At 40.2% G+C, this 25,885-nt stretch overlaps 1 protein-coding gene across 1 annotated transcript; it reads right to left on the reverse strand.

Moving 5' to 3' along the window:
* Positions 1 to 857: 857 nt before the first annotated feature.
* On the reverse strand, positions 858 to 4,857 carry LOC115787843 (uncharacterized). The gene is made up of 8 exons (XM_030740595.1): positions 4,802 to 4,857; positions 4,498 to 4,734; positions 4,308 to 4,412; positions 3,865 to 4,077; positions 3,423 to 3,764; positions 2,326 to 2,671; positions 2,178 to 2,235; positions 858 to 2,099 (listed from the first exon to the last, which is right to left on the reverse strand). The coding sequence occupies exons 2-8, from the start codon at positions 4,682 to 4,684 to the stop codon at positions 1,857 to 1,859; spliced, it is 1,494 nt and encodes a 497-aa protein (XP_030596455.1). The 5' UTR covers positions 4,685 to 4,734; positions 4,802 to 4,857; the 3' UTR covers positions 858 to 1,856.
* Positions 4,858 to 25,885: the final 21,028 nt, after the last annotated feature.

Here is a 25,885-nt window from a genome sequence, read left to right on the forward strand (position 1 = left end):
TCAACCCTGGGATGATATTCTGAGATTCTGAGATGATATTCATTATAAATAACATTAATACAGTGATGCTACAAAAACTGCTATATCTGTGTAAAAAGATACGGGACATTGTGCAACACTGAGTTAAATTCCTCTTTGCTGACAGCCGTCTGATTTGTCAGCAGATTTGACAGTGAGACCTGGAGGGGTGTGATTGGGAGGAACGGCATTCCCAATCTGAACCCAAATGGTGTTTTGTTATTGGACTTCTTTGCAAACCACAGTTTGTCCATGACAAACACTGTGTTCAAACACAAGGATGTCCATAAGTGCACGTGGCAACAGGACACCCTCAGTCGCAGGTCCATGAATGATTTTATAATCACATCATTAGACCCACTGCTGTACTCCCTTTTACTTAAGGGAATAATCCGACTTTTATGAGGATGCAGAGACATAATTACACACTACTCAATATATATTTATGAGCACAACATTCTTTGTTCTATTAAATAGAACTTACTGTACCCTCAAATTAACCTGAGTTATTGTGTTTTTGATCTATATTGTATTACCATATTTAATATTACTTTTTATCTTTACAAGATGTCATTATGAAACATGCAGCCAGAATAAATTTCATTGTATTTTGATCAAACATTTGTACACGAATGACAGCAGAGATGTGTGAAGCTGTGAAACTGCAGATTTTAATTCACCAGAGCAACACACACTTCTTACACTAACATTTTTCCCCTCTGAACACATTAAACAGAACATTTCATTATCAAACACCTGGACTGTATATACAGTAACATTCTTCTCTAATCAGTAAGTGATTACAGTATTAAACAGCAAAGGATCATAATCTTGTACTTTAATGGACTCTAAATCCTACAGTGAAAATCTGGTTTACTAACAGTGAATCTCCTGTTAGTAATTTATAATGACTCATAAGACAGCTTATATGATGATGAGCATATCCTGGAGAGCATTCGGAAAAACAAACTTTCAACTTGAAAACATAACTGAGTTAAACTACAACAGTAACTTTAATCATTTTGATACAGCTCACAATTTAGAGCACTTTATTAAACCTACAGTTCAAATTGCTTTATAGATCTGTGCCAGTGGTTTCATATATTGTTTAAAGTTCAAAAGATACGAGCATAGAAAAGATACTTCAGTGTTTACTTTATTTTCTCTAGGAGACGATACACCTGCACATCCTTTACAAAGGGAAAGTGATAACAGCATCCCACAACGTAAAACTGATTAGAAACTGATTTTTTTTTTTTTTTTTTTGGAGTATCCAACCACAGTCCTGTGGCAACATTTCTGTGTTAGAGCACCAGAAGTGAAGCATTTTATCCCAACCAATACTCTGAGAGGAGAAGCAGCTCTCCTCTCAAAGATGGAGTAGGCTACAGCAGTTAGGAGTATGGCTGAGCCTGTGGCAGAAAGAACAATGAAGGAATGATCAGAGGAAGGATTAAATATATCTTGTGTAGCTCTCCTTGTTGCAGTGATATTCATAAGGAGCCTTCAGATGTGTTTTTGTAGTTACATTCACTGCCAGAAGAGGGAGACACAGTGCTGCAGACTGAAGTGTAGAAAATGTCAAATGGAAGAAATTGCAGAGAATATCAGAGAGTGTGACACAGTAAGGCCCAGTGAAACATATCACACTCTGTACAAATGGATCATTTGTACAGAGTGTGATTCATTCTAACAGCTGTCAACAATTTAGCATTTATCTTGATTTTTCTTCTGGTTGAGTTTCTGGCGACCTCTTCAGGTTGTACGCTGCCATGACAGCTGGGATGTTCACCCTGCAAGCCTGAATTGGATAAGCTGTTGTTGAACACAGAATCCTCTCAAAGCTTTATAGCAGAGTAAGTCTGTAAGTCTGTGTCTGCTGGAGTGACAGCAGATGCTCCATCAGAGCTGAAGATGACAGCAGCATAATGAGAATGCTCCTGTTCTCTGGGCTGATGTGACTGTACGGAGGAATAAAGAGGAACTACGTGGTTGTTTTTGAAGGAGACGCTGCTGTAGTGGACTTCATCCTCCTCCTTTGGTTGTGCTGAGATGTCTTCATATACAGGACCAGGACTGAGCTGATGAGGACAAATAGCATCACATTATACTGCACTTTAAGACGATCCCCTCATTTATTTTTAAACCCAAATCTTTACCTGATCAATTTGGTCGAACCTTTCAGTTGTTGGAGACTGACTAGAAGTCCAATTTTTCCTGGTTGTTAAAATGAAGAAACAGGAAAAAAAAGTGATTTCAGATCACAGATTTAATATATTGCCTTGAACCAAACTGAGTGATGCTGACCTGATCCAGCAGAAGACAGTGAGAAGTATTAAAACCAGGAGAGTTGCAGAACCTCCTGCAGCTGCTGGTGTCCATGTTCCTGTGATACTTTGGACAGTGAGAGTCTTTGGAGCAGAGCTGATATCTTTGTTGGTTTCCACAGCACAGGAGTAGCTTCCTGCATTCTCCCTGCTGACTGGGTCTAGGATCAGATGTTTGTCTTGGTTCTCTCTCGGGGTCAGAGGTCGACTGTTGAAGTACCAAATGTAGTTTGTGTTGTGAGTCAGAGGACAGCTGGTCCTGCAGGTCAATGTGACTCTCTGACCCTCTGTCACCACTGCAGAAGGACTCATCTCCACTCTCAGCTCTGAAAGAGAAACACTGGTCAAAGAAATCTAATAACAAATCTCCTCTTACACATTAAACATGGTTTCTGAATGAGGTTTTACTTCAAACTGACCCTTTAGTCCTCCTGTTCAGTGGCCAAAAATATTTATTAAAGCAGTGTATGTAAGTACAAATTCAAGGTACTTGTACTTTCAGTTTGGTGTAACATTACTGTGCTGTAACTCAGATGAAAAGATTGTGATTTTTACTCAACAACATTCATCTGACCTCTTAAAGTGCAAGTACATTTACAGATTACAGGTTTTTTTAACCATCTTTAATATGATTTGGCTTTTATGATGAACATAATTTTTTTAGTTACAAATGTGAAAACAGGCTGTTTTTTTCTGAGTTCATTATCAGTTTACTTTTCAGAGATATGTGGATCTGAAAGGTCACCAATGCTAAAGATAAAGAATATGATTCATTGCACTGTAGACTGAACTGCCCAACAGGATCCATGCAGAGTAGATAAAATTAGCTAAACCTTAAACACCCACAGCAATGAAAGGCTTCACACATAATAATGGATCATTTATACGAGCCAAACACTGAGGAGATGCTCTTTTGCAGTCAAATACTTTGAAGGTTTTACATGCACAGAGTGTGCAGTGTGTTACTGTGTGCTGCTGCTGTTTTCTCATAATTAAAGGATCTGAATATTTCTTCCACCTCTGCTGCTGTTCAGACATTAATGAGTAAAGTCTGCTGAGTGAGGAGTTCAGATTTACCTGTGACGATCAAAAAGACTCCAGGCAGATCAGACTGTGTCCATCCTTCATGATCTTTCTTGAATCTGAATGTGTATCCTCCTGAGTCATTCTTCTTCAGGTGTTTGATGGTCAGGATGTGTTGGTTCTTCATGTTGTTGTGATACTCCACACGACCTGCAGCCTCAATCAGCTCTTCAACTTCCTCATCACCTTTTCTCCATATTTTACTCCAACATTTATTCTCTGGCTTCATGTTTTCAGGATGTGAGTATTCACTTGTGATGTTGACTGAAGATCCTTCCAGAGCACAGATTCTCCTGCTGACATAATTCACTCTCCAGCAGTTCTTATCCTGAACACCTGGAATATAGATGGGAGATTTAAAGCTGTCTGAATGACCTGTATGCTGAGACTTTATTTATAGCTAATTGACAGAAAAAATGAGTTCTGTGTTACTCACAGACTTCTGCAGACTGAAGATATTTGTGGTCTTGTACAGCACAAGAGAACTTTTCAGTTGAGGAGATTTGAACTGAAAAATGTTGATTCTCATCATTTCTTCTTCTGTTGTGGTACCACATGTAGGCAGTTTGAGGGTCAGTCAGATTACAGCTAGTGTTACAGATCAGTGTGACAAACCCTGAGGTGGAAGAAGCCCTTTGAACATGGACCTCTGAGAGATGATAAATGCAGTTTTCATCAGTCACTATGACATAATGTTTATAGTTTTAGTTTTGTTTGTAGAAAGAAAACATAGAAGCTTAATCAAATGAGTTTAGAGATGTGCTAATAGATTTACAAATGATGGTAATATGTAAGTTTACATTTTTAGACAGAAAATGACACTGAACAAATATTTTAGAGGTTTGGTGGAAGACGAGTGTTTCTCTGTGGAAACTTCACCTCTGGGATATGTGATGGAGCATGGCTCATCTACTGATGTCTGCTTGTAAGAACACATTCTCCCTTTAGCATAGGTCACACTGAAGCAGGTTTGAGTGATGGAACCTGGAAGGAAAGAAATACTGACTGAAATGATTCACTATGTGACTCATTGTGTTTGTTTTGTAACACAATAAACATCATGACTGACCCACAGAGACTTCAGGGGCTCTGAGATGCTCGTAGCCTTTGACAGCACAGGAGTATGTGACTGCTTCCTCACTGCTGAGCAGCTCTTGGTACCAGGGAGACCAGTCCTCATAGAGAAACTCTCTGTTCTTGTACCAGATGTAGGCTGCAGGGTTTTCAGTCAGAGGACAGCTGCTGCTGCTGCACATCAGTGTTACTGTCTGTCCCTCTGTGGCAGGAATCACCTTTACCTGCAGCTCTGAGAGGATAACAGTTTATACAATGATGTCATCTGTAAAGTAATAAATTACTGAAAGCAGCTGTACCTGCAACAACTTGAAGATTAATCCTATTGAGCCAACAGAGGTCAGGTCTGTCTGCAGTCTTCATACAGCAGTAAGTCTTTGCATCACTCTCTCTCAGATCATTGATGATTAAAGATGTTTGTTTCTCTTCAGACTAGGGTTTAATCCCGGGATCCGGGATTCCCGGGAAATGCGATCAGAACAATTTCCCGTTTCCCGGGAAACGTTAGACGGGAAACCGGGAAAAAAGTCGCGCGCGTCGATTTGACTTTCAGAAAGAAAAGAAAGCTTCAGAATGTTAAATTTAAGGAAATATTGAGAGAAGGGTTCGTTTAATGCGAAAAGCATTACTCTTCATTTCAGGCACGTTCAGCCTCCGTTTAAGGCTTCAGCCTTCATCTCAAGCGTTTTAATAGAGGTATTACACAGTTGTACTTTTTTCCTCTTTAATTTGTTGAAATCGTAGGCAATGTGTTTACCCTAAGGTATTTTGTATTATATAATTTAATATTATTATATATTGTTATATTGCATTATATAGCCTATAAAATATGCCTGCCCTGAACAATAAAGAAATATCTGTTTAACTTCGAGTGTTTCTTTTCCTCGTTTGCAGCCGCTTACTAACAATCATGAATTAGGATACGGGCCTAATGGGTGAAGAAATTATCATGAAATAGATTGCTTTAACATATTTCGCTTTTAAAATGGAGTTGAGTAAAATGTATATTTTTTAGGCTATAATGATTGGCCAGTTTTTCAAAAGACGATTCACAGCGAACCTACTTTAACCCTCAGACACGGTGTTATAAATTTGCTGTTGCCAGAATGGCAATGACCAAGTCGTGGTGCATTACTCAAGGCCCTGTGTTATGCCATATTATAGTGTAGTACGGTAGTTAACTTTTCAATGACTATTACAGCGTTCCACTGGTGGAGATATAGTGCAACAGATGTCGCCACGACAGCGTGGCTGAGCCTTTATCAATGCTGTGGAGATGAACCGTATTGTTTTGTACCAGCAGTTGTAAAATATCTTGGTATAATTCCATGTACAATGGAGGAATATTTGAATTATATTTGTTAAGGGAGTGTTGAGGAACGATACAACACCGCATATCTCGAGCACTCGAATGCCGAGATGTAGGTTTTATTGCGTTAATCAAGCCAACGTTGCCCCCTACTGGGCATAACAGGACATAGCTGGAAAGCTACCTCTACAATATCAGAATAGGTTAAGGCCGACACAGGCTACAGAAGGCCTAATTAAAATAAAAAAATAAATAAACTTTTTCCCGGGATTCCCGGGAAATGGCTCGTCATTTCCCGGGATTTGATTCATGTCATTTTCGGGAAAAATATTAAACCCTACTTCAGACATGTTGTACGTTACACGTTGTCCATCCACAGAGAGCTCCTTAAAATCTGATCCATCCCAGAGTACAGTGAACCATTTGCTGCTTGAAGTCAGATGTTGATCTGAGCAGTGCAGATCCACTGATGAACCTTTGAAAGCACAGATCCTGGTTTCTCCTCCATTAACACCTTTAACAGAAGCTTTCATTAACAAACAGATTTATTGATTTGTTGCTGTGTTTGATCTTTCTGTCACTGAATAATGATGGTAAACTGTACTGTAAGAAATAACTTGAGACAGTAATCATGAAATCACATGACATCTATATCTATATTTTTCTTCTTGGGAGCATATAAAATTATCTCTATTCCTATTCATTGATTCATAATACCATGATTGCTGTAGTCCACCTGTTACATGTAAAGTTGACAGTAAACTTCAAACAACTCAGATATTAAAAAGACAATCTAACTGCATCATCTCACTGAGTCAACTTCTCTTTTTCAGAGTGAAGGGATGAAAATGAGGACAGAGTGACAGTTTCATATTCAGCTGTTTAACATATCGCCAGCAAATCTTGACTTCCTTCATTTGTGTCTGTTCTTTGTGTGTGTGCTGTTTCTTTTGGCATCAAAAATTACATGTAAATACTTTCCTTATAATGGATTTTTTAATGTATTTTATGCACTGACTCTGCAGCATGCAGTTGTGTTTAATCACACGTTGTTGTGTTAAAACTGTTGTGATGTAAACACACCTCTGTGGTGACAAAGAGCCTCCAGGCTGAAGCTCAGTGATCAACATGAACAGCTGTAATGATGTAGAGATCACTCTGCTGTGAGGTGGCAGCTGCTGTTTGGATCAGTGTGAAGGATCATGGTATCTGAAACACACAGCACTGCTGAGTCTGTTTTCCCCACTGTTACAGAAGCTGTGAGATTGTCATAAACATTTGTAGTGTTTGTGTTGTGTATTTTTTTTATTTTTTCAATAAGCATCAAAAGTATGTGAACAGCTGAGCTGCAGCTTCACCCTGAGAGGGATACTACAAAACAAGTTCAGCATATCCAGCTTTATTTCCTGTTAGCTGGCTGAACAGCTGACACAAACACAACATGTTTAACCTAAAACACTCGGACATGTTTCAGCCATCAAACCTCTGTCAGGGGTTAAACAGATTTTATGGACATAACAGCTGATTTCTGGTGGTGTTACTCTAATAACCTCCACCTGGGCTGAGAGTGGACTGTTCCACTAATGATGTTCTACCAACAAAATGTTCATACTCATAATCTTGTACTTCAAGAGCTGATCAAAGTAGAAATCCTTAAAGTCCTGTTGCTTTACAGTGAATCTTGTGTTTTCTAACATCCTTTAATCATTTTCCTGAGTTTTTCTTCAAACATTTTTATAGTCTTCAGTCATCATAAGGAGGAGAAACAGTTGTTCCTACCTGAGAGATACAGAATGAAACCCAGAAACAAAAATCCAGCTTCTGCAAAGATCATGACTGTTGTAGATTTCAGCTTCTAGTCAGAAAGTTGATTGTGTGAGTCTTTAAAGACATTTACAGCTGAATGTTCTTACAGGAAAGGCTGAAAACAGAACTGACAGTTGTTAATGTCAGTGCATCTACAGACAAACTGCAGCTTTAACATCATTACATCACTTCCTCCTTCATGAAGGTTTTTAGAAAGAAGAGACTTCCTGTGCAGCAGCTTAAATTTAACTTCAGGATTTTATTATCAACTTTCTGAGCAATATTATTATTATTATTATTATTGTTGTTGTTAACATTATTACTGACATAGTTTTTTTGAAAATGCACCAGGAGTTTTGTTTATTTTATTTTCAGACAAAGTTTTCAGAGGTGCCAGACTGAGAGCAGAGATGTGTGAAAGAAGTGTAGCCCGGTGAAAAGAAAGCTACATTTTCCCAAACTGTTTATTCAATGTTCAGTATTATATTTGTGTGGGGAAGGGTAAAAAGAAAAAAAGAGAGGTTATTCGATTTAATACACATTTCCGATTTTATTTTGAAAAGTTCTAACTTCCCTAGTTACATGAGATTTCTAAAATCCTATTGGAGGGAGAAAATGTGCCCTGCCCTCCCCTCACCGAGCAGGCACGGTGCAGCTAGAGCGGACACCCCAAGTGACGTGAGCGAGACGAGAGCGAAGTTTCAGAAAGGAACGAAGTGAAGAGATGTGCTTTTCCCATTTCTCTGAAGTGGTTGTGGGAGAAAGTAAGGCCGATTGAAACGGCGAGCGACAAGTTAATACAGCTTGACCGTTCGCTAGTCGTCTTGGTGAGTAGACGCAACAGGAGCTGTAGCTAAGCTAAGATAGCAAACCTAGCATTAGCACGTCGGTCAGTGGGGTGTGTCGCCGAGAGTGGTGCTAACAGGGGACGGGTATTCTTGATTGATGCTAATTGGCGGTATTAAAGTTAATCGTGTTTTAGTGCTGTGTACTTAAAAGTGAGTGTATTTCATGTTGCCCAGTGAATTGAGTCTGCGAATGTTTTGTTTTATGCAATTAAGTACTGTAGTGTGCGTAATTGTTGTTTGTAAAGTAGTTCAATGATAAGTTATTCAGTGTTTTGTGAGAACCCTTTATGCATAACCCATGGTGAGAAGAGTTGCATAGTAGGAAGATGTAGTTGTGGTTTGCATCAAAATATGGCTACCCACAATTGTAATGCCAGAACTGTGTGCAATAAGGATTTATTGTTACGCAGGCTGGGTTTTTTTCCCGTGGATCCCTTTTGACAGCTGAACCTGGACTCAGGATTTCCTCCGTGACGCGGAGGTGGCGAGCTACCCAAGGACCCGTTGGTTTTGGATGTCGATAGAGAACTTCACTCATTCCTCCCCTGGTACAAGTGAACCTGTCGCCTGTGGTAGGATTGATATAAACACACACAGTCATTGACTATTGCACACCAACTGTGCTGGGTGAGTGCAAGAGGAGATTCCAGACTTAACTCACTATTCTTCGGATTGGAGACGGAAGTGATCACGTGACTGTTATCGCTCACTGCGTGGGTGCCTGATCACGTGACTGGGGAATCGTGACTGAATTTGATGAGACTCAGGTCCACAGTGAGCTATAAGGAAAGACTTGTTGTTATTGATATCGTTTCATTTCTCACACTGATTGTGAAGACATGCCTACATGGTTGTGACTTCTTTGTTTTCTTTTCTTATCCTTGGATTATGATGTTTTTTTATGAACACTGTTTTGAGACCCCGGGGTAGAGTGTATTGAAATTACCACTGTGGTAAATCCTTTAAGTATTTTATTTTATTCTATTTGTAGTTGCCTGTTAATTGTGTGTTTTCCAACAAAGTTATCAAACCCTCTCAAATCTCCAGCTGTTTCCTTGAGAGTCCCGCATTTTCTGGTTCTCCCTTCCCGAACTTAGTCACTGGTCCAGTCTCCGCGTCGCAGGCGTGGGCTACAGAAGCTTAGTGCTTTGTTTTTTTTTTATGGTTTATATCGGGGGAAGGAAAAACAGTCTATGCAACTTTCAGCTGCTCCCTTACTCACAAGGGGTCACCACAACTGGTAGCTCCACATGTTTAATTTGGCACATTTTTTTTACCAATGCACCCTCATACAACCAGAGATGCAGGCTTTTGAACTGATCGCTGATAATGAGCTGGATGGTCCCTCTTTTCTTTAATCTGGAGAGCTCAGCATTCATGTTTTCAAGAAAAAAACATTCAAATTTTGATCCGTGAAGATTTTTATTTACATTTCAAACATTGAGGGCCTTGGATGAGTGTGTGTGTGTGTGAGGTGGGGGTGGGGGGGCTGTTATTCAGTGCTTGCGTTACATCTGTCCGTCCAATTTTAATAGCACTGTATCCCCACTGCAGTGGTCTTTCCACTACATACATTCACATACACCCAACACATCACCCCACACATGTTGAGTGGAAGGAGGGGGTGGGCGGGTATTCCCACACCCCAGTTTCATGCACCCTGCCTGGGATAGGTTTAGTAGTAGTTCGGGGCCAGCTTGGCTGCTTCCCTGGGTTGCTGCTGGCTCTGTGCTGGTACCCGCTCGCCCACACTTGGTGTCCATGTAAGTTCCATGTGTGCATGAGTGTGTGACGGGCATAGGTGTGTGTGTGTGTGTGTGTGTGTGTGTGTGTGTGTGTGTGTGTGTGTGTGTGTGTGTGTGTGTGTGTGTGTGTGTGTGTGTGTGTGGACAGCTGGGCTTGGGTCTGTGGCTTGCTGAGCCTGCACCTGTGGGACATAGTTGTGGAGGGCGGGAGTCACCCCTCCCTATCGCTTCCTACTGCTCCCCTCTGCTCCCCACTGATCGTCACTGCCGCCTCTAGGCCCGGGGTCCCCTGGGTCTTTCCCTGTTTGCCTCTGGATCATGGGGGGTGTGGTTCCAGTTTCTTGCCCTCATTATTGAGTACATTCCATGACATGGGCACATACACACATTACTGCAAGATTGTGTGTATGTATGTATATGCATGTGTATAGATATGTGAATGTGTGTATGTATGTATGTATATCTACCTTTCTTCAATTATTTTTTCTCCACTTTTTTTCTTTTTTTTCTCTCTTTATCCCTCTTTTTCTTACCCCTTTCTTCCTGCATGTCAGGCCTGGCATAAATAAATAAAATTAAAATTAAAAAATGCAAACATTAACAAGAGTAGACTATAGGAAACTTACAGAGCTGTTCTTGTAAAAGCAAATATGTTTGGTACACCAGTGCATTCGGATCATCATTCCGATTTTGAAAACTGCTTAAAGAAAAAAAAAAACTTCAGGATTTTTTTCCACTGTATATTTTTATCACCATTCTTAGCAATCTTATAATTATTACCAACAACATAGAAGTTATGTTTTTGCTAGCGTTTCTGTGCCTGCATGTTGTTCTGTCTGTAAACACCGTAGCTTAAAAGGCTTTGAATGACTTCTGATCAAACTATGTAGGAGTGTAGAGTGGGGTCATGTTAATGATGCATTAAATTGTCCTACCTATCTACCAAGGTCTTTAAATAATTTATTAGTCAAAAATTGACAAAAATCCTTGAGGTCAAGGTTGACGAGATTCAAACTCGCCTGAGATTTTTAGGAAATGCATCCACGGTATGAATCTGAACATCCTACTGTAGGTCACATCATTGTTAAGTTGAAAGCCGCCTTCCAGCCTGTAGGGTGACCACAGAATCCCATCAGGCATTTTAGGCTGAGAAGTAAAAATTATGGATTAATTGAAAGGACATCAAAATTAGCGTTTTGTCCAGACTGAAGCTCATTTATTTCTGAGCTACGATTAATCCATTCACTCAACACAGAAACAACACAAACAAATGAAGGAATACGCTTTCCAACAAAATATAAATCACAGAATACATTCTGTCAAAAGCAAAATAAAAATGAATTCAAAATAAATTAAAATACATTCATAGACACAATTTCTCCACAAATTTCCACAACAATCACGCCCAAGATGTGATTACTCTTGAACATGGCAATACCAAAACATGGTGACTGGTGAGTGCCATGTTCATCAAAACACAATCTGCAAGTATTGGGGGACGGGTCATATTCACATGTTCATTTAGGTGCTCTCTCTTCTTCTTCTCACTCTTTTGTTTCTGTCTGTCTTTGATCACTTCAAGTTTTACTTTGTTTTTACTTCCCAGGTCTCGTCTACCTTAGCCATGTTTGGTTTCCTAGGTATGTCCACTGTGCCCTAATCACACTTCTGTGTTTGTCCCCTTGCCTTTTGTCAAATGGCTGTTTACTTATGTTAAAATCATAATTAAACTTCACCATTACCAGTGTGTTGCAGCAAGTAGTCACAATGAAATACAAATAATTTGTTATTATACAGTAGAATTTTCAGATATCTGTACTTTTTCTGACTACTTTTTACTTTTACTCCTCACTTTTTTACACAAATATCTTTACTTTCAACTCCTTACATTTTTTTAACTGACTCTTTACTTTAGGTTTAAGGCGTCAGAGTGGAGTTTGTGTTTCCCATCACTGCGCACCTTCAAACATCAAACTTTGAGAGACTTTGAGGTTTGTCCAGTATCCTCTGCCACCACCTGATCTAACTCACCACCAGTTGGCAATCCTTTGACAGCTCAGCATCTTTCTTCGCCCAAGTGTCGAGAATGTAAGGCCATAAATAAATGTGATGATGCGATTACAAAATCGATCATCAATCTGTGACCTCAGGTGTCCTGGTGCCATGTGCACTGTTGGGCATCCTTAAGTTTGAACATGGTGTTTGTTATGAACAAACTGTGGTTGGCACAGAAGTCCAATAACAATACACCATTTGGGTTCAGGTCAGGCTGGCCGTTCCTCCTAATCACGCCCCTCCATGTCTCACTGTCATTTCCCACGTGAAGTCTCCCAGTAGAACGATGGATTCACCAGATGGAGCACCCTCGAGCACCCTGCCCAGTGACTCCAGGAAGGCTGGGTACTCTGAAAACACCAACTCACAGGCAGCAAGCTGAAGGGATACAAGAATACCCACCCCAGCTCGCCCCCTCTCACTGCAAGCCACTCCTGACTGGAGCAAATTACAGTTCCTCTCCAGGAGACTGGTTCCAGAGTCCAGGCCGTGCGTTGAGGTCTGCCAAACTATATCTACCTGGTATGCCTCAACCTCACGCATTAGCTCATGCTCCTTCCCCACCAGAGAGGTGCCCCTTGTCCATCGCCCAATCACAATACAGTAAGTGGCGAGAGAGTGGAGGTCGTGCAGAGCATCAAGTACCTTGCAGTCAACATCAACCACGACATAACCTGGACCGTCAACAATATAGCGACGGTCAAGAAAGGTCTCCAAAGGCTTCACTTCCTGAGGTGCTTGAAGAGAGCGTGACTCCCACAACAGCTGCTGGTGAGCTTCTGCGGGTCAGCCATCAAGTTTGTCCTCACATACTATATCTCAGCATGGTACTCTGGCTGCACTGTAGACAACAGGAAAGTTCTCCAGTGCATTATCAAGACTGCTGGGAGGATCACCGGCACCAAGCTCCCCAGACTAGAGGACATATACAGGACCTGCTGCACCAGGCGGGTCACATCCATAATCATAGACAGCACATACCCCAGACACTACCTCTTCACCCCTTGCCTTCTGGGAGGCTCTACAGGACACCGTACGCCCAGACCTCAAGACTGACAAACAGCTTTTACCATAGAGCTGTTACACTACTGAACACTGACAACAACAAACTATAGCTCCACCTTCAAATCCACGTGCACATTAGTAACTTAGTAACTCAGATTTGCATAATTCATTTCATTGTATCCTCACTTGGAGAAATAAATGAAGGAGCAGACGACTTGCTCATCCACACAGACTGACTCAGAATGATTGCAACATGTTGGCAATCTGTTTGCCATTTATAAACTAGATGGTGATTTATTGCAGACCTTTGCCAGTCTGTCTGAGATTGATTGCAGTCGGTCTGAGTAAAGTCTGAAAAGTTCCCTCCCACCAGGTGATCTGTGCAGTTGCCTTGTGATGAATGTTGGTTGCCCAGAGGTTACTGGTTACTGCAGCTCCTTCCAATGGATCCCAGACAGCAAAAAAATTCAGTTCAGATTCAGTTGCCAATCACCATTTTTTTGTGGTCTTATCGAGGTTGGCCTCTTTTTACTCTACTGTTACTGGGGCCTTTTCTATAGTACATAATATCATCAAACACATCTGGGAATCTGGAGGAATCTCTGTGCTCAAAAGACAAGGCTGAAAATCAACTTAGATAGCCAAGTCCTCAGGCAGCACTACATTAAAAACAGGCCTGATTCTTTCATGGAAATCTCTCCATGGGCTCAGGAACACTTCCAGAAATCACAAATTCAGGTTAAAGTTCTATGATACAAGGATCCAGAAATGCTGCTGTGTTCTCTGGGACAAAACCTGTTTAAAATGCACTGAGGCAATGTGGAAAAATGTTCTGTGGTCAGACGGATCAAAATTTGAATGTTTTTTTCTTGAAAGCATGAATGCTGAGCGCTCCAGATTAAAGAAAAGAGGGACCATCCAGCTCGTTATCAGCGATCAGTTCAAAAGCCTGCATCTCTGGTTGTATGAGGGTGCATTAGTAAAAAAAAAATGTGCCAAATTAAACATGTGGAGCTACCAGTTGTGGTGACCCCTTGTGAGTAAGGGAGCAGCTGAAAGTTGCATAGACTGTTTTTCCTTCCCCGATATAAACCATAAAAAAAAACAAAGCACTAAGCTTCTTTCACACATCTCTGCTCTCAGTCTGGCACCTCTGAAAACTTTGTCTGAAAATAAAATAAACAAAACTCCTGGAGCATTTTCAAAAAACTATGTCAGTAATAATAATAATAATAATAATAATAATATAATATTGCTCAGAAATATTATTATTATTATTATTATTATTATTATTATTATTATTATTATTATTATTATTATTACTGACATAGTAATAATAATAATAATAATATAATATTGCTCAGAAAGTTGATAATAAAATCCTGAAGTTAAGCGTAAGCTGCTGCACAGGACGTCTCTTCTTTCTAAAAACCTTCATGATGTAATGATGTTAAAGCTGCAGTTTGTCTGTAGATGCACTGACATTAATAACTGTCAGTTCTGTTTTCAGCCTTTCCTGTAAGAACATTCAGCTGTAAATGTCTGTAAAGACTCACACAATCAACTTTCTGACTAGAAGCTGAAATCTACAACAGTCATGATCTTTGCAGAAGCTGGATTTTTGTTTTTGGGTTTCATTCTGTATCTCTCAGGTAGGAACAACTGTTTCTCCTCCTTATGATGACTGAAGACTGTAAAAATATTTCAAGAAAAACTCAGGAAAATGATTAAAGGATGTTAGAAAACACAAGATTCATTGTAAAGCAACAGGACTTTAAGGATTTCTACTTTGATCAGCTCTAGAAGTACAAGATTATGATCGTTTACGCTACAATGTTCTGTTAAAGCAGTTCAGGGGAAACTAAACAGCACCCAAACAGGAACCTTCAGACTTGGAGTCTAAAAGATAGTGAACACATAAAGACATCAGAAATGGCCTCCTTTCAACCCACAGTATGAATATTTAGTTGGTAGAACATCATTAGTGGAACGGTCCACTCTCAGCCCATGTGGAGGTTATTAGAGTAACACTGTTGGAATTATGGTATAAATTCCATTCTGTTTATTATGAATTATCATATCTTCTGTTTGTATATTTTCTATAAGTTGTTTTATGTACATATGATACTGTTGTTTTTATGTTTGAAATGGAGACACGTGGTGACATTTTTTACAAAGGAAGTTGTAGTTACCTTCAGGCTGTTTTAGCCTGCAGAGAACAAACATAGGACACGTGTCTCATATACGCCATGTTACCTGCACATTCCACAGGATACTTACTACCATATATAGTAAGGAAAAAGCCAAGAATGTTGTTTATTACATGCTGTAAACTGCGTTTGGTGTAACCCACGTGATCTTATTGTGAAAGTCCGAATAAAAGCGCTGCGCAGGAAGCGGTCCTTTGGGACAGATAACTTCCGCTCAGCCGCGAGCTGACTTCAAGGAATGGATCTCTCCTCCTTGCGCAAGTTTGAAAAGAGTTGTGTGTTTGTTCTCTGAGTTATTAAAATGATTTGAACCTATCAAACACCACCAGAAATCAGCTGTTATGTCAATAAAATCTGTTTAACCCCTGACAGAGGTTTGATGGCTGAAACATGTCCGAGTGTTTTAGGTTAAACATGTTGTGTTTGTGTCAGCTGTTCAGCCAGCTAACAGGAAATAAAGCTGGATATGCTGAACTTGTTTTGTAGTATCCCTCTCAGGGTGAAGCTGCAGCTCAGCTGTTCACATACTTTTGATGCTTATTGAAAAAATAAAAAAAATACACAACACAAACACTACAAATGTTTATGACAATCTCACAGCTTCTGTAACAGTGGGGAAAACAGGCTCAGCAGTGCTGTGTGTTTCAGATACCATGATCCTTCACACTGATCCAAACAGCAGCTGCAGCCTCACAGCAGAGTGATCTCTACATCATTACAGCTGTTCATGTTGATCACTGAGCTTCAGCCTGGAGGCTCTTTGTCACCACAGAGGTGTGTTTACATCACAACAGTTTTAACACAACAACGTGTGATTAAACACAACTGCATGCTGCAGAGTCAGTGCATAAAATACATTAAAAAATCCATTATAAGGAAAGTATTTACATGTAATTTTTGATGCCAAAAGAAACAGCACACACACAAAGAACAGACACAAATGAAGGAAGTCAAGATTTGCTGGCGATGTGTTAAACAGCTGAATATGAAACTGTCACTCTGTCCTCATTTTCATCCCTTCACTCTGAAAAAGAGAAGTTGACTCAGTGAGATGATGCAGTTAGATTGTCGTTATAATATTTGAGTTGTTTGAAGTTTACTGTCAACTTTACATGTAACAGGTGGACTACAGCAATCATGGTATTATGAATCAATGAATAGGAATAGAGATAATTTTATATGCTCCCAAGAAGAAAAATATAGATGTAGATGTCATGTGATTTCATGATTACTGTCTCAAGTTATTTCTTACAGTACAGTTTACCATCATTATTCAGTGACAGAAAGATCAAACACAGCAACAAATCAATAAATCTGTTTGTTAATGAAAGCTTCTGTTAAAGGTGTTAATGGAGGAGAAACCAGGATCTGTGCTTTCAAAGGTTCATCAGTGGATCTGCACTGCTCAGATCAACATCTGACTTCAAGCAGCAAATGGTTCACTGCACACTGGGATGGATCAGATTTTAAGGAGCTCTCTGTGGATGGACAACGTGTAACGTACAACATGTCTGAAGAGAAACAAACAACTTTAACCATCAATGATCTGAGAGAGAGTGATGCAAACACTTACTGCTGTATGAAGACTGCAGACAGACCTGACCTCTGTTGGCTCAATAGGATTAATCTTCAAGTTGTTGCAGGTACAGCTGCTTTCAGTAATTTATTACTTTACAGATGACATCATTGTATAAACTGTTATCCTCTCAGAGCTGCAGGTAAAGGTGATTCCTGCCACAGAGGGACAGACAGTAACACTGATGTGCAGCAGCAGCAGCTGTCCTCTGACTGAAAACCCTGCAGCCTACATCTGGTACAAGAACAGAGAGTTTCTCTATGAGGACTGGTCTCCCTGGTACCAAGAGCTGCTCAGCAGTGAGGAAGCAGTCACATACTCCTGTGCTGTCAAAGGCTACGAGCATCTCAGAGCCCCTGAAGTCTCTGTGGGTCAGTCATGATGTTTATTGTGTTACAAAACAAACACAATGAGTCACATAGTGAATCATTTCAGTCAGTATTTCTTTCCTTCCAGGTTCCATCACTCAAACCTGCTTCAGTGTGACCTATGCTAAAGGGAGAATGTGTTCTTACAAGCAGACATCAGTAGATGAGCCATGCTCCATCACATATCCCAGAGGTGAAGTTTCCACAGAGAAACACTCGTCTTCCACCAAACCTCTAAAATATTTGTTCAGTGTCATTTTCTGTCTAAAAATGTAAACTTACATATTACTATCATTTGTAAATCTATTAGCACATCTCTAAACTCATTTGATTAAGCTTCTATGTTTTCTTTCTACAAACAAAACTAAAACTATAAACATTATGTCATAGTGACTGATGAAAACTGCATTTATCATCTCTCAGAGGTCCATGTTCAAAGGGCTTCTTCCACCTCAGGGTTTGTCACAGTGATCTGTAACACTAGCTGTAATCTGACTGACCCTCAAACTGCCTACATGTGGTACCACAACAGAAGAAGAAATGATGAGAATCAACATTTTTCAGTTCAAATCTCCTCAACAGAAAAGTTCTCTTGTGCTGTACAAGACCACAAATATCTTCAGTCTGCAGAAGTCTGTGAGTAACACAGAACTCATTTTTTTCTGTCAGTTAATTATAAATAAAGTCTCAGCATACAGGTCATTCAGACAGCTTTAAATCTCCCATCTATATTCCAGGTGTTCAGGATAAGAACTGCTGGAGAGTGAATTATGTCAGCAGGAGAATCTGTGCTCTGGAAGGATCTTCAGTCAACATCACAAGTGAATACTCACATCCTGAAAACATGAAGCCAGAGAATAAATGTTGGAGTAAAATATGGAGAAAAGGTGATGAAGAAGTTGAAGAGCTGATTGAGGCTGTAGGTCGTGTGGAGTATCACAACAACATGAAGACCCAACACATCCTGACCATCAAACACCTGAAGAAGAATGACTCAGGAGGATACACATTCAGATTCAAGAAAGATCATGAAAGATGGACACAGTCTGATCTGCCTGGAGTCTTTTTGATCGTCACAGGTAAATCTGAACTCCTCACTCAGCAGACTTTACTCATTAATGTCTGAACAGCAGCAGAGGTGGAAGAAATATTCAGATCCTTTAATTATGAGAAAACAGCAGCAGCACACAGTAACACGCTGCACACTCTGTGCATGTAAAACCTTCAAAGTATTTGACTGCAAAAGAGCATCTCCTCAGTGTTTGGCTCGTACAAAATATGCAATATTATGTGTGTAGCCTTTCATTGCTGTGGGTTTAGCTAATTTTATCTATTCTGCATGAATCATATTCTTCATCTTTAGCATTGGTGACCTTTCAGATCCACATATCTCTGAAAAGTAAACTTATAATGAGCTCAGAAATAATAAACAGCCTGTTTTCACATTTGTAACTAAAAAAATTAAGTTAATCAGAAAAATCCAAATCATATTAAAGATGGTTAAAAAAAACCTGTAATCTGTAAATGTACTTGCACTTTAAGAGGTCAGATGAATGTTGAGTAAAAATCACAATCTTTTCATCTGAGTTACAGCACAGTAATGTTACACCAAACGAAAAGTACAAATACCTTGAATTTGTACTTACATACAATGCTTTAATAAATACTTTTGGGCACTGAACAGGAGGACTAAAGGGTCAGTTTGAAGTAAAACCTCATTCAGAAACCATGTTTAATGTGTAAGAGGAGATTTGTTATTAGATTTCTTTGACCAGTGTTTCTCTTTCAGAGCTGAGAGTGGAGATGAGTCCTTCTGCAGTGGTGACAGAGGGTCAGAGAGTCACACTGACCTGCAGGACCAGCTGTCCTCTGACTCACAACACAAACTACATTTAGTACTTTAACAGTCGACCTCTGACCCCAAGAGAGAACCAAGACAAACATCTGATCCTAGACCCAGTCAGCAGGGAGAATGCAGGAAGCTACTCCTGTGCTGTGGAAACCAACAAAGATATCAGCTCTGCTCCAAAGACTCTCACTGTCCAAAGTATCACAGGAACATGGACACCAGCAGCTGCAGGAGGTTCTGCAGCTCTCCTGGTTTTAATGCTGCTCACTGTCTTCTGCTGGATCAGGTCAGCATCACTGTGTTTTCTGTCATTTCAGTCATGTTTAAACTTTGAAATCTCTTATTCATTCAGATATTACTTTCATTTTTATTAATCAGAAAAAAGAGGACTTCCAGTCAGTCTTCACGAAGAGAAACATCAAAGAACAAGCAGCAGGTACAAAACAGGATTCAAACAAAAACATCTCCTCATCTGTCGTGTTTCTCTTCATCTTAATGATCATTTATTCTCCATCAGGACAAAAGCTTTAACTTCTCCTTTTAGCCTTTTTCTGTCTCACCTACATCATAACCTCCTGCAGCCTTCTCTTCAGTGTTGCTAACCCCCTACACCTGAGCCCTGTACTACAACATGAGTTCTACATACCCAGGGTATCTTTCTGTTTTCTGGATTCACTGACTCTAACATCAGCAATCAGGATAAGCTTTCACTCGAGGCTGATTATCAGCGTGCTGAGTTGCTCCCGGGTTTCCCAATCTAGCTATGACGGTGTTCACATGAGAGGGATGGTTGGCAGCATCTGACCAATCACGGGAAGACAGGAAGACAAAAATATAATATGTCTGTGTAGATTCTCAGTTATCCAGGTCATAGTAGTCTCTGGAGCTTGAAAAAGGCGACTGGACTTCTTTTTGTTTCTTGAAGACGTTTCACCTCTCATCCGAAAGGCTTCTTCAGTTCTCAACCAAATGGGGGAGAGACCCAGGTATTTAAACCCCTGTGGGCGTAGTCCCCTGGAGGTGGTTATGACCCTCTATTGATCATGTGCTTGAACACATGTGCCCAGGTGTGAAGGGGGCGTGGGTCATATTTAATCAGTGGTTTCAGTTGAAACCAACTTAGGACTCCGCTCCATTGTTTCCTGTGGCCTATTGAGGTCACTGGAACAAAGGTGTGAATGGGGGTTGAGACGTCTGGGAAGGGAGCTCAGGACAGCACTGTAAGCGGGGGAAAGTTGGTGACGTAATCCACCTCCTCTGTTCAATGATGGTTGTTCACAGTGGACATAGATGGCTTCTTTCACTCCTCTTTCAAACCATCTGTTTTCCCTGTCCAAAATGTGGACATTGGCATCCTCAAAAGAGTGCCCTTTTTCCTTCAGATGCAGATGTACTGCTGAATCTTGTCCTGTCGAAGTGGCTCTTCTATGTTGTGCCATTCGTTTGTGAAGAGGCTGTTTGGTTTCACCAATGTAGAGGTCCGAGCACTCTTCACTGCACTGAACAGCATACACTACATCGCTGATCTTGTGTTTGGCGGGTTTGTCCTTGGGATGAACCAGTTTTTGTCTTAGGGTGTGACTTGGTTTGAAGTATACTGAGATGTCCTGCTTGGAGAAAATTCTTCTGAGTTTCTCTGACAAGCCTGACACATATGGGATGACAATGTTGTTCCTCTTGTCCTTCCTATTCTCTGTAGTTTGTGTTTGGCCTTCATTCCTGTGCATCTTAGCTGATTTGATGAAGGCCCAGTTGGGGTAACCGCATGTTTTGAGGGCTTTCTTAATGTGTGTGTGTTCCTTATGCTTCCCTTCTGCCTTAGAGGGAACACTTTCCGCACGGTGTTGTAGGGTCCTGATCACCCCAAGTTTGTGTTCCAGAGGGTGGTGGGAGTCAAAGAGGAGATACTGGTCTGTGTGTGTGGGCTTCCGGTAAACTTCAATGTTGAGGCTTCCATCTTCCTCGATAAGCACCGCACAGTCCAGGAATGGTAACTTGTTATCTCTGGTGTCCTCCCTGGTAAAACGTATGTATTTATCCACTGAGTTAATGTGACGAGTGAAGGCTTCTACTTCTTGGGTTTTGATTTTGACCCAGGTGTCATCTACATATCTGTACCAGTGGCTAGGTGCCATCCCTTTGAAAGAACCAAGAGCTTTACTTTCCACTTCCTCCATGTAAAGGTTGGCTACAATGGGAGACACTGGGGAGCCCATGGCACATCCATGCTTCTGTCTGTAGAATCCATCATTGTATTTAAAATATGTTGTGGTAAGGCAGAGATCTAAAAGTGCACAAATCTGATCTGGGGTGAAGCTGGTTCTGTTCAGTAAGGAATCGTCTTCCTGTAGTCGTCTTCTGACGGTCTCCACTGCCTCAGTTGTAGGTATGCAAGTGAAAAGTGAAACCACATCAAAGGACACCATGGTTTCATCTGGATCCAGTACAAGATTCTGGACCTTGTTAGTAAAATCTGTAGAGTTTTCAATGTGGTGGGGTGTGATGCCAACAAGCGGTGATAAGATGGTGGCGAGGTGTTTGGAAATGTTGTAGGTGACCGAGTTTATACTGCTGATAATGGGTCGAAGTGGGACTCCTTCTTTGTGGATCTTTGGGAGTCCATAAATGCATGGAGTGGCTTCTCCAGGGTACAGGCGGTAGTAAGTGGGGCGGTCAATGGCTTTTTCCTTTTCAAGTTGTTGCAGGCAGCAAACAACTTTTTTCTTGTAGTCCCCTCCAGGGGACTACGCCCACAGGGGTTTAAATACCTGGGTCTCTCCACCATTTGGTTGAGAACTGAAGAAGCCTTTCGGATGAGAGGTGAAACGTCTTCAAGAAACAAAAAGAAGTCCAGTCGCCTTTTTCAAGCTCCAGAGACAAAAATATAATATTTAAAAAACATTAAATTGCTAAAAACAACACACTCACTGCAGACAAAGCAGAAGTATGAGTGTATGAGAGCAAAGTGCTGTACAGTAGTTTAGTATTAAAGTGATGTATGAATGTGTGAGTGCTTTTAGCACTTGGATCAGCAAATCTGGATAAAATCTACTATTAATATAAATTTAATAATATAAAATTAATAAAGTCCAGTCCATTTGAAGGCAGGAAACAAAGCTGGCAAAAAGGCCGACTGTGTAGGTTTACAGATTTTGATTATCACAGCTTTATCATTAAGACATGGGAGAAACTGATGGATTAATCAAGTATTTATTTACATTAATGTTTAACAGAGTTTTTATTCTTTCAGCTTCAGTCAGCAGTGTTTAACTGTCTGACAGCAAGTAAAGAGTTATTATAAAAACAAAACTGAAACAGGGTTAGACTATGTGTGAATTTGATATATAGGTCAACAAGTACAAACAGTCATCTAAAAATCCATATTTCATACTGATGCTCATCGAGGGAACTCAAAGACTTCAGAGGTGATTAAAAAAACTTCAGACCCTCCTACTATCTTTGCTGAAAGGTCCAAAGGATCTTGCAAGAATGGTGACTCTATTTTTTGGAGCATTGGTTGGTCGGTCGGCAGTGATTTCATACCTGCTGATCTCTAATCTGGAATCTAATCTGCTCCAGAGCAGGTTCAGTTTGCAGTGTAAGTTACTGTGGTGATGTAGAGGTGAAGGAACTTTGTAGTACAGAAAACACAGAGTGAAGCCTGAAGTTACCGGGATAAGCCAAAGTCCTGCTTCATAGTACAGGCCTCACATCATGTTCCTACTGAACTGCTACATGACTTCTCTCAGATTTCTAATGACTGATGGTCGTGATGTTTACTGTTGACAGGAAGAAGATTTCTCTCTGAATTCAACTACATCAGAAACCTGTCAAAACCTGCAATCTACACAGTATTTATTTTAATTAATGATCCAGTATTTAAATCCATCTAAAACTAGTGATAAGGGGATAAATGGGTGGAACAATTAACGAATCAGCCAAATGTTTTATGCAAAAATAATAACAGTCTTGTCTCCTCAGGTGAACTCTGACCCCATGTATGAAAACATCTCAGCTCAGTCAGCAGAGCAGGATGATCATCACTATGGCAGACTGCACTTCACTGAGAACCACACAGCTGATCTCTACTCCACCATCGAGCCACTGCCTGCTCACATCAAAGTTTAAACTGCTTTCAGCTGCTCCCAGATCAGCGTCACCACAGAAGGAAGCTCAGCACGTTTGTTTCATCAGAGTTTCATTTCACCAGATGCCCTTCCCAACACAACGCAAAAGGGAATGTTGTGTCTCTGGCTGGAATTAAACCAGCAACCTTTCACATGCCAATCAATTGGGTTAACCACTACACCATTGCAGGGACAGATATTTCACTATTTGATGAAAAATATTAACTTGTTTTAATGTCATGGCAGCAACACGTCACAAAAAAGTTGGGACAGAGAAACAAAAGGCTGGAAAAGTAAGTGGTACTAAATGAAACAGCTGCAGGAACATTCTGCGACTAATTTGGTTAACTGGTAACAGGTCAGTAACATGACTGGGTACAGAAAGCACATCTCAGAGAGGTCAGAGTTTCTCAGAAGTAAAGATGGGCAGAGGTTCTCCAGTCTGCAGAAAACAGTGTCTCCAAATTGTAGAACAGTTCCTGGGAAAATGGACTTTGAATATCTCATGTCACATGTATATCTCTTAGGCTGCAGTCAAATCAAAGCATTGTCTCAGTCTCCTTTTGTCCTTTGTCACAGTGTCTTTTTCCTAGCTGTGAGTCTCTTAGCCCTGTGTTTCTAGGTTTAGTATGTTTCCCAGTTTTAATACTCTGTGTGTTCTAGTTTCCAGTACCCTTTTGGACTTCATTGTTTTGTTGGTAGATATCTGCCTTCTGTCAAATAAACGGCTCATTTTCATTGAAAGTCTTCCTGCTTTTGTGACCTCATTCCACAACACACCAACTGTGACATTTACTGAGTGTAATATTAATTATTTCTGTAAACCTTTGCCTTTTGACATGATTTCATATTAAATATTGAAGTGGCGCAGCTCGTCAAATTGCACTAATTAGACGGGGATTTAATTCCAGCATGTTAAAAATGTTTACATTGTTGTTTTTGATGAGTGTCTGAAGAAGAAAGCACGGTACTGGGAATATTGTGTAAATTAATTTAACTAACCCTCACATACTGTAACATTCAGGTATTATTCAGTATGATATTACAGTATTTCTGAACTGCTAACTCTCATTTCCTGAGTCCCCCACCCATTTCCCCAAAACCTTAAACACAAATCCAAAAACTAATTCCACAAAATCCCAGATTTTCCCCTTACAATCAAATAATCACTGCAAAAAGGAGGTACTTGTGTACAAAACCATACACTGTGCTCAGGTCACACACACAGCAAGTAATAAATCTATTCACAAAGTCCATCTGTTACACACTACATCAAATAATTTAAGACACAGCATCCAGGGCATGTAGTCAACAGAAAACTTTTATTTCAAGTGGGTCTTACAATCTTATTTTCAGCCAAAAAAGTTTTTTTGATCTTGAACGTGTTTTGTCTAAAAACTAGATATTTACACATGATTATAGTCTGAATCTTCCCAAAGTAAATGAAATAAACTGACACTGCAGTAAGATGATTACGCTTGGTAAGATTTCTTGAAATAAGACAAAATAGTCATCCTAAAGACTCGATATTTTACAGTTTTTCTCAATTATTTACACACATTTTCTGAAAGCATGTGTCATACTCTCAGAACTCTACACACAAATCAAAACAACACACACAATGGGCAAAACCCTTCAATTCTCCTGCAAAATGAAACTCTACATTCAAAACAATGTTATCTCTTCTTAAAATTATAGTTTGTTTTCAGATGACACACAAACATCATATGAACAGACACTGATAAGAACCAGTTGAACACTGATGTGCTCAATGTAAAACACTATGATAAATGGAAAACACTTCTTCTCCATTCATCATAATGATTTTGTTTTGTTTTTTTGTTCAGTGTTACACTTATTACAGACAGTACATACATAAGTGTGTTGCAAAATATTTTAGAATATTGTTTTTCTACTCGGAACACACAAATATATACAAAAACAATGGCACTGTACATCCCAACCAACACAAAGGTGCACATACAGTGGTCTACATATAAAACAGAAGAATTTACTGTATACAGTTACAGTAAAAAGATTATGCTGCATCCTTGCTTCTGTCTCAAACTGACCACAGCACCTCATCCACATCACAAGCAATGGGTTCCCTGGCCATGCAGTGGGGGAAATATCGTCTACCATGGCAAATCCAGCCATGAAAAGCATCAACTGCTATATCTCCACATGCATCTTCCATAGCTTGGAGAAGGGGTATACGCGTTTGTGGATTTAGGTCATACACTTTCCATCTCCAGGCAGAAAAAAATTCCTCAATAGGATTGAGGAATGGAGACTATGGAGAGAGATAACTAAAAAGCGTGGGTGGGCAGGGAACCAGTCATGAACCAGAGCAGCCCGGTGGAAACTTATGTTGTCCCAAATGACAACGTACCTGAGCTGCTTTGGGCCGTCTGTCTGATCTGGGGGATTGAGTGTGTTGTGTAGGGTGTCCAGGAATGTAATCAGATGGGCAGTGTCGTAGGGG

This window comes from Archocentrus centrarchus, chromosome 1 (assembly GCF_007364275.1).
Source record: "Archocentrus centrarchus isolate MPI-CPG fArcCen1 chromosome 1, fArcCen1, whole genome shotgun sequence".
Lineage (NCBI taxonomy): Eukaryota > Metazoa > Chordata > Actinopteri > Cichliformes > Cichlidae > Archocentrus > Archocentrus centrarchus.

Bases quoted from the DNA above. Each gene is read 5' to 3' on its own strand.
- LOC115787843 (XM_030740595.1), bottom strand. From the start codon at position 4,684: ATGTGCAGCAGCAGCAGCTGTCCTCTGACTGAAAACCCTGCAGCCTAC. The intron at 4,078-4,307 runs GTGAAGTTTCCA...ATCATCTCTCAG, and splicing joins CTCCATCACATATCCCAGAG to AGGTCCATGTTCAAAGGGCT. The intron at 2,100-2,177 runs GTAAAGATTTGG...TGTCCTCATCAG, and splicing joins GGTTCGACCAAATTGATCAG to CTCAGTCCTGGTCCTGTATA.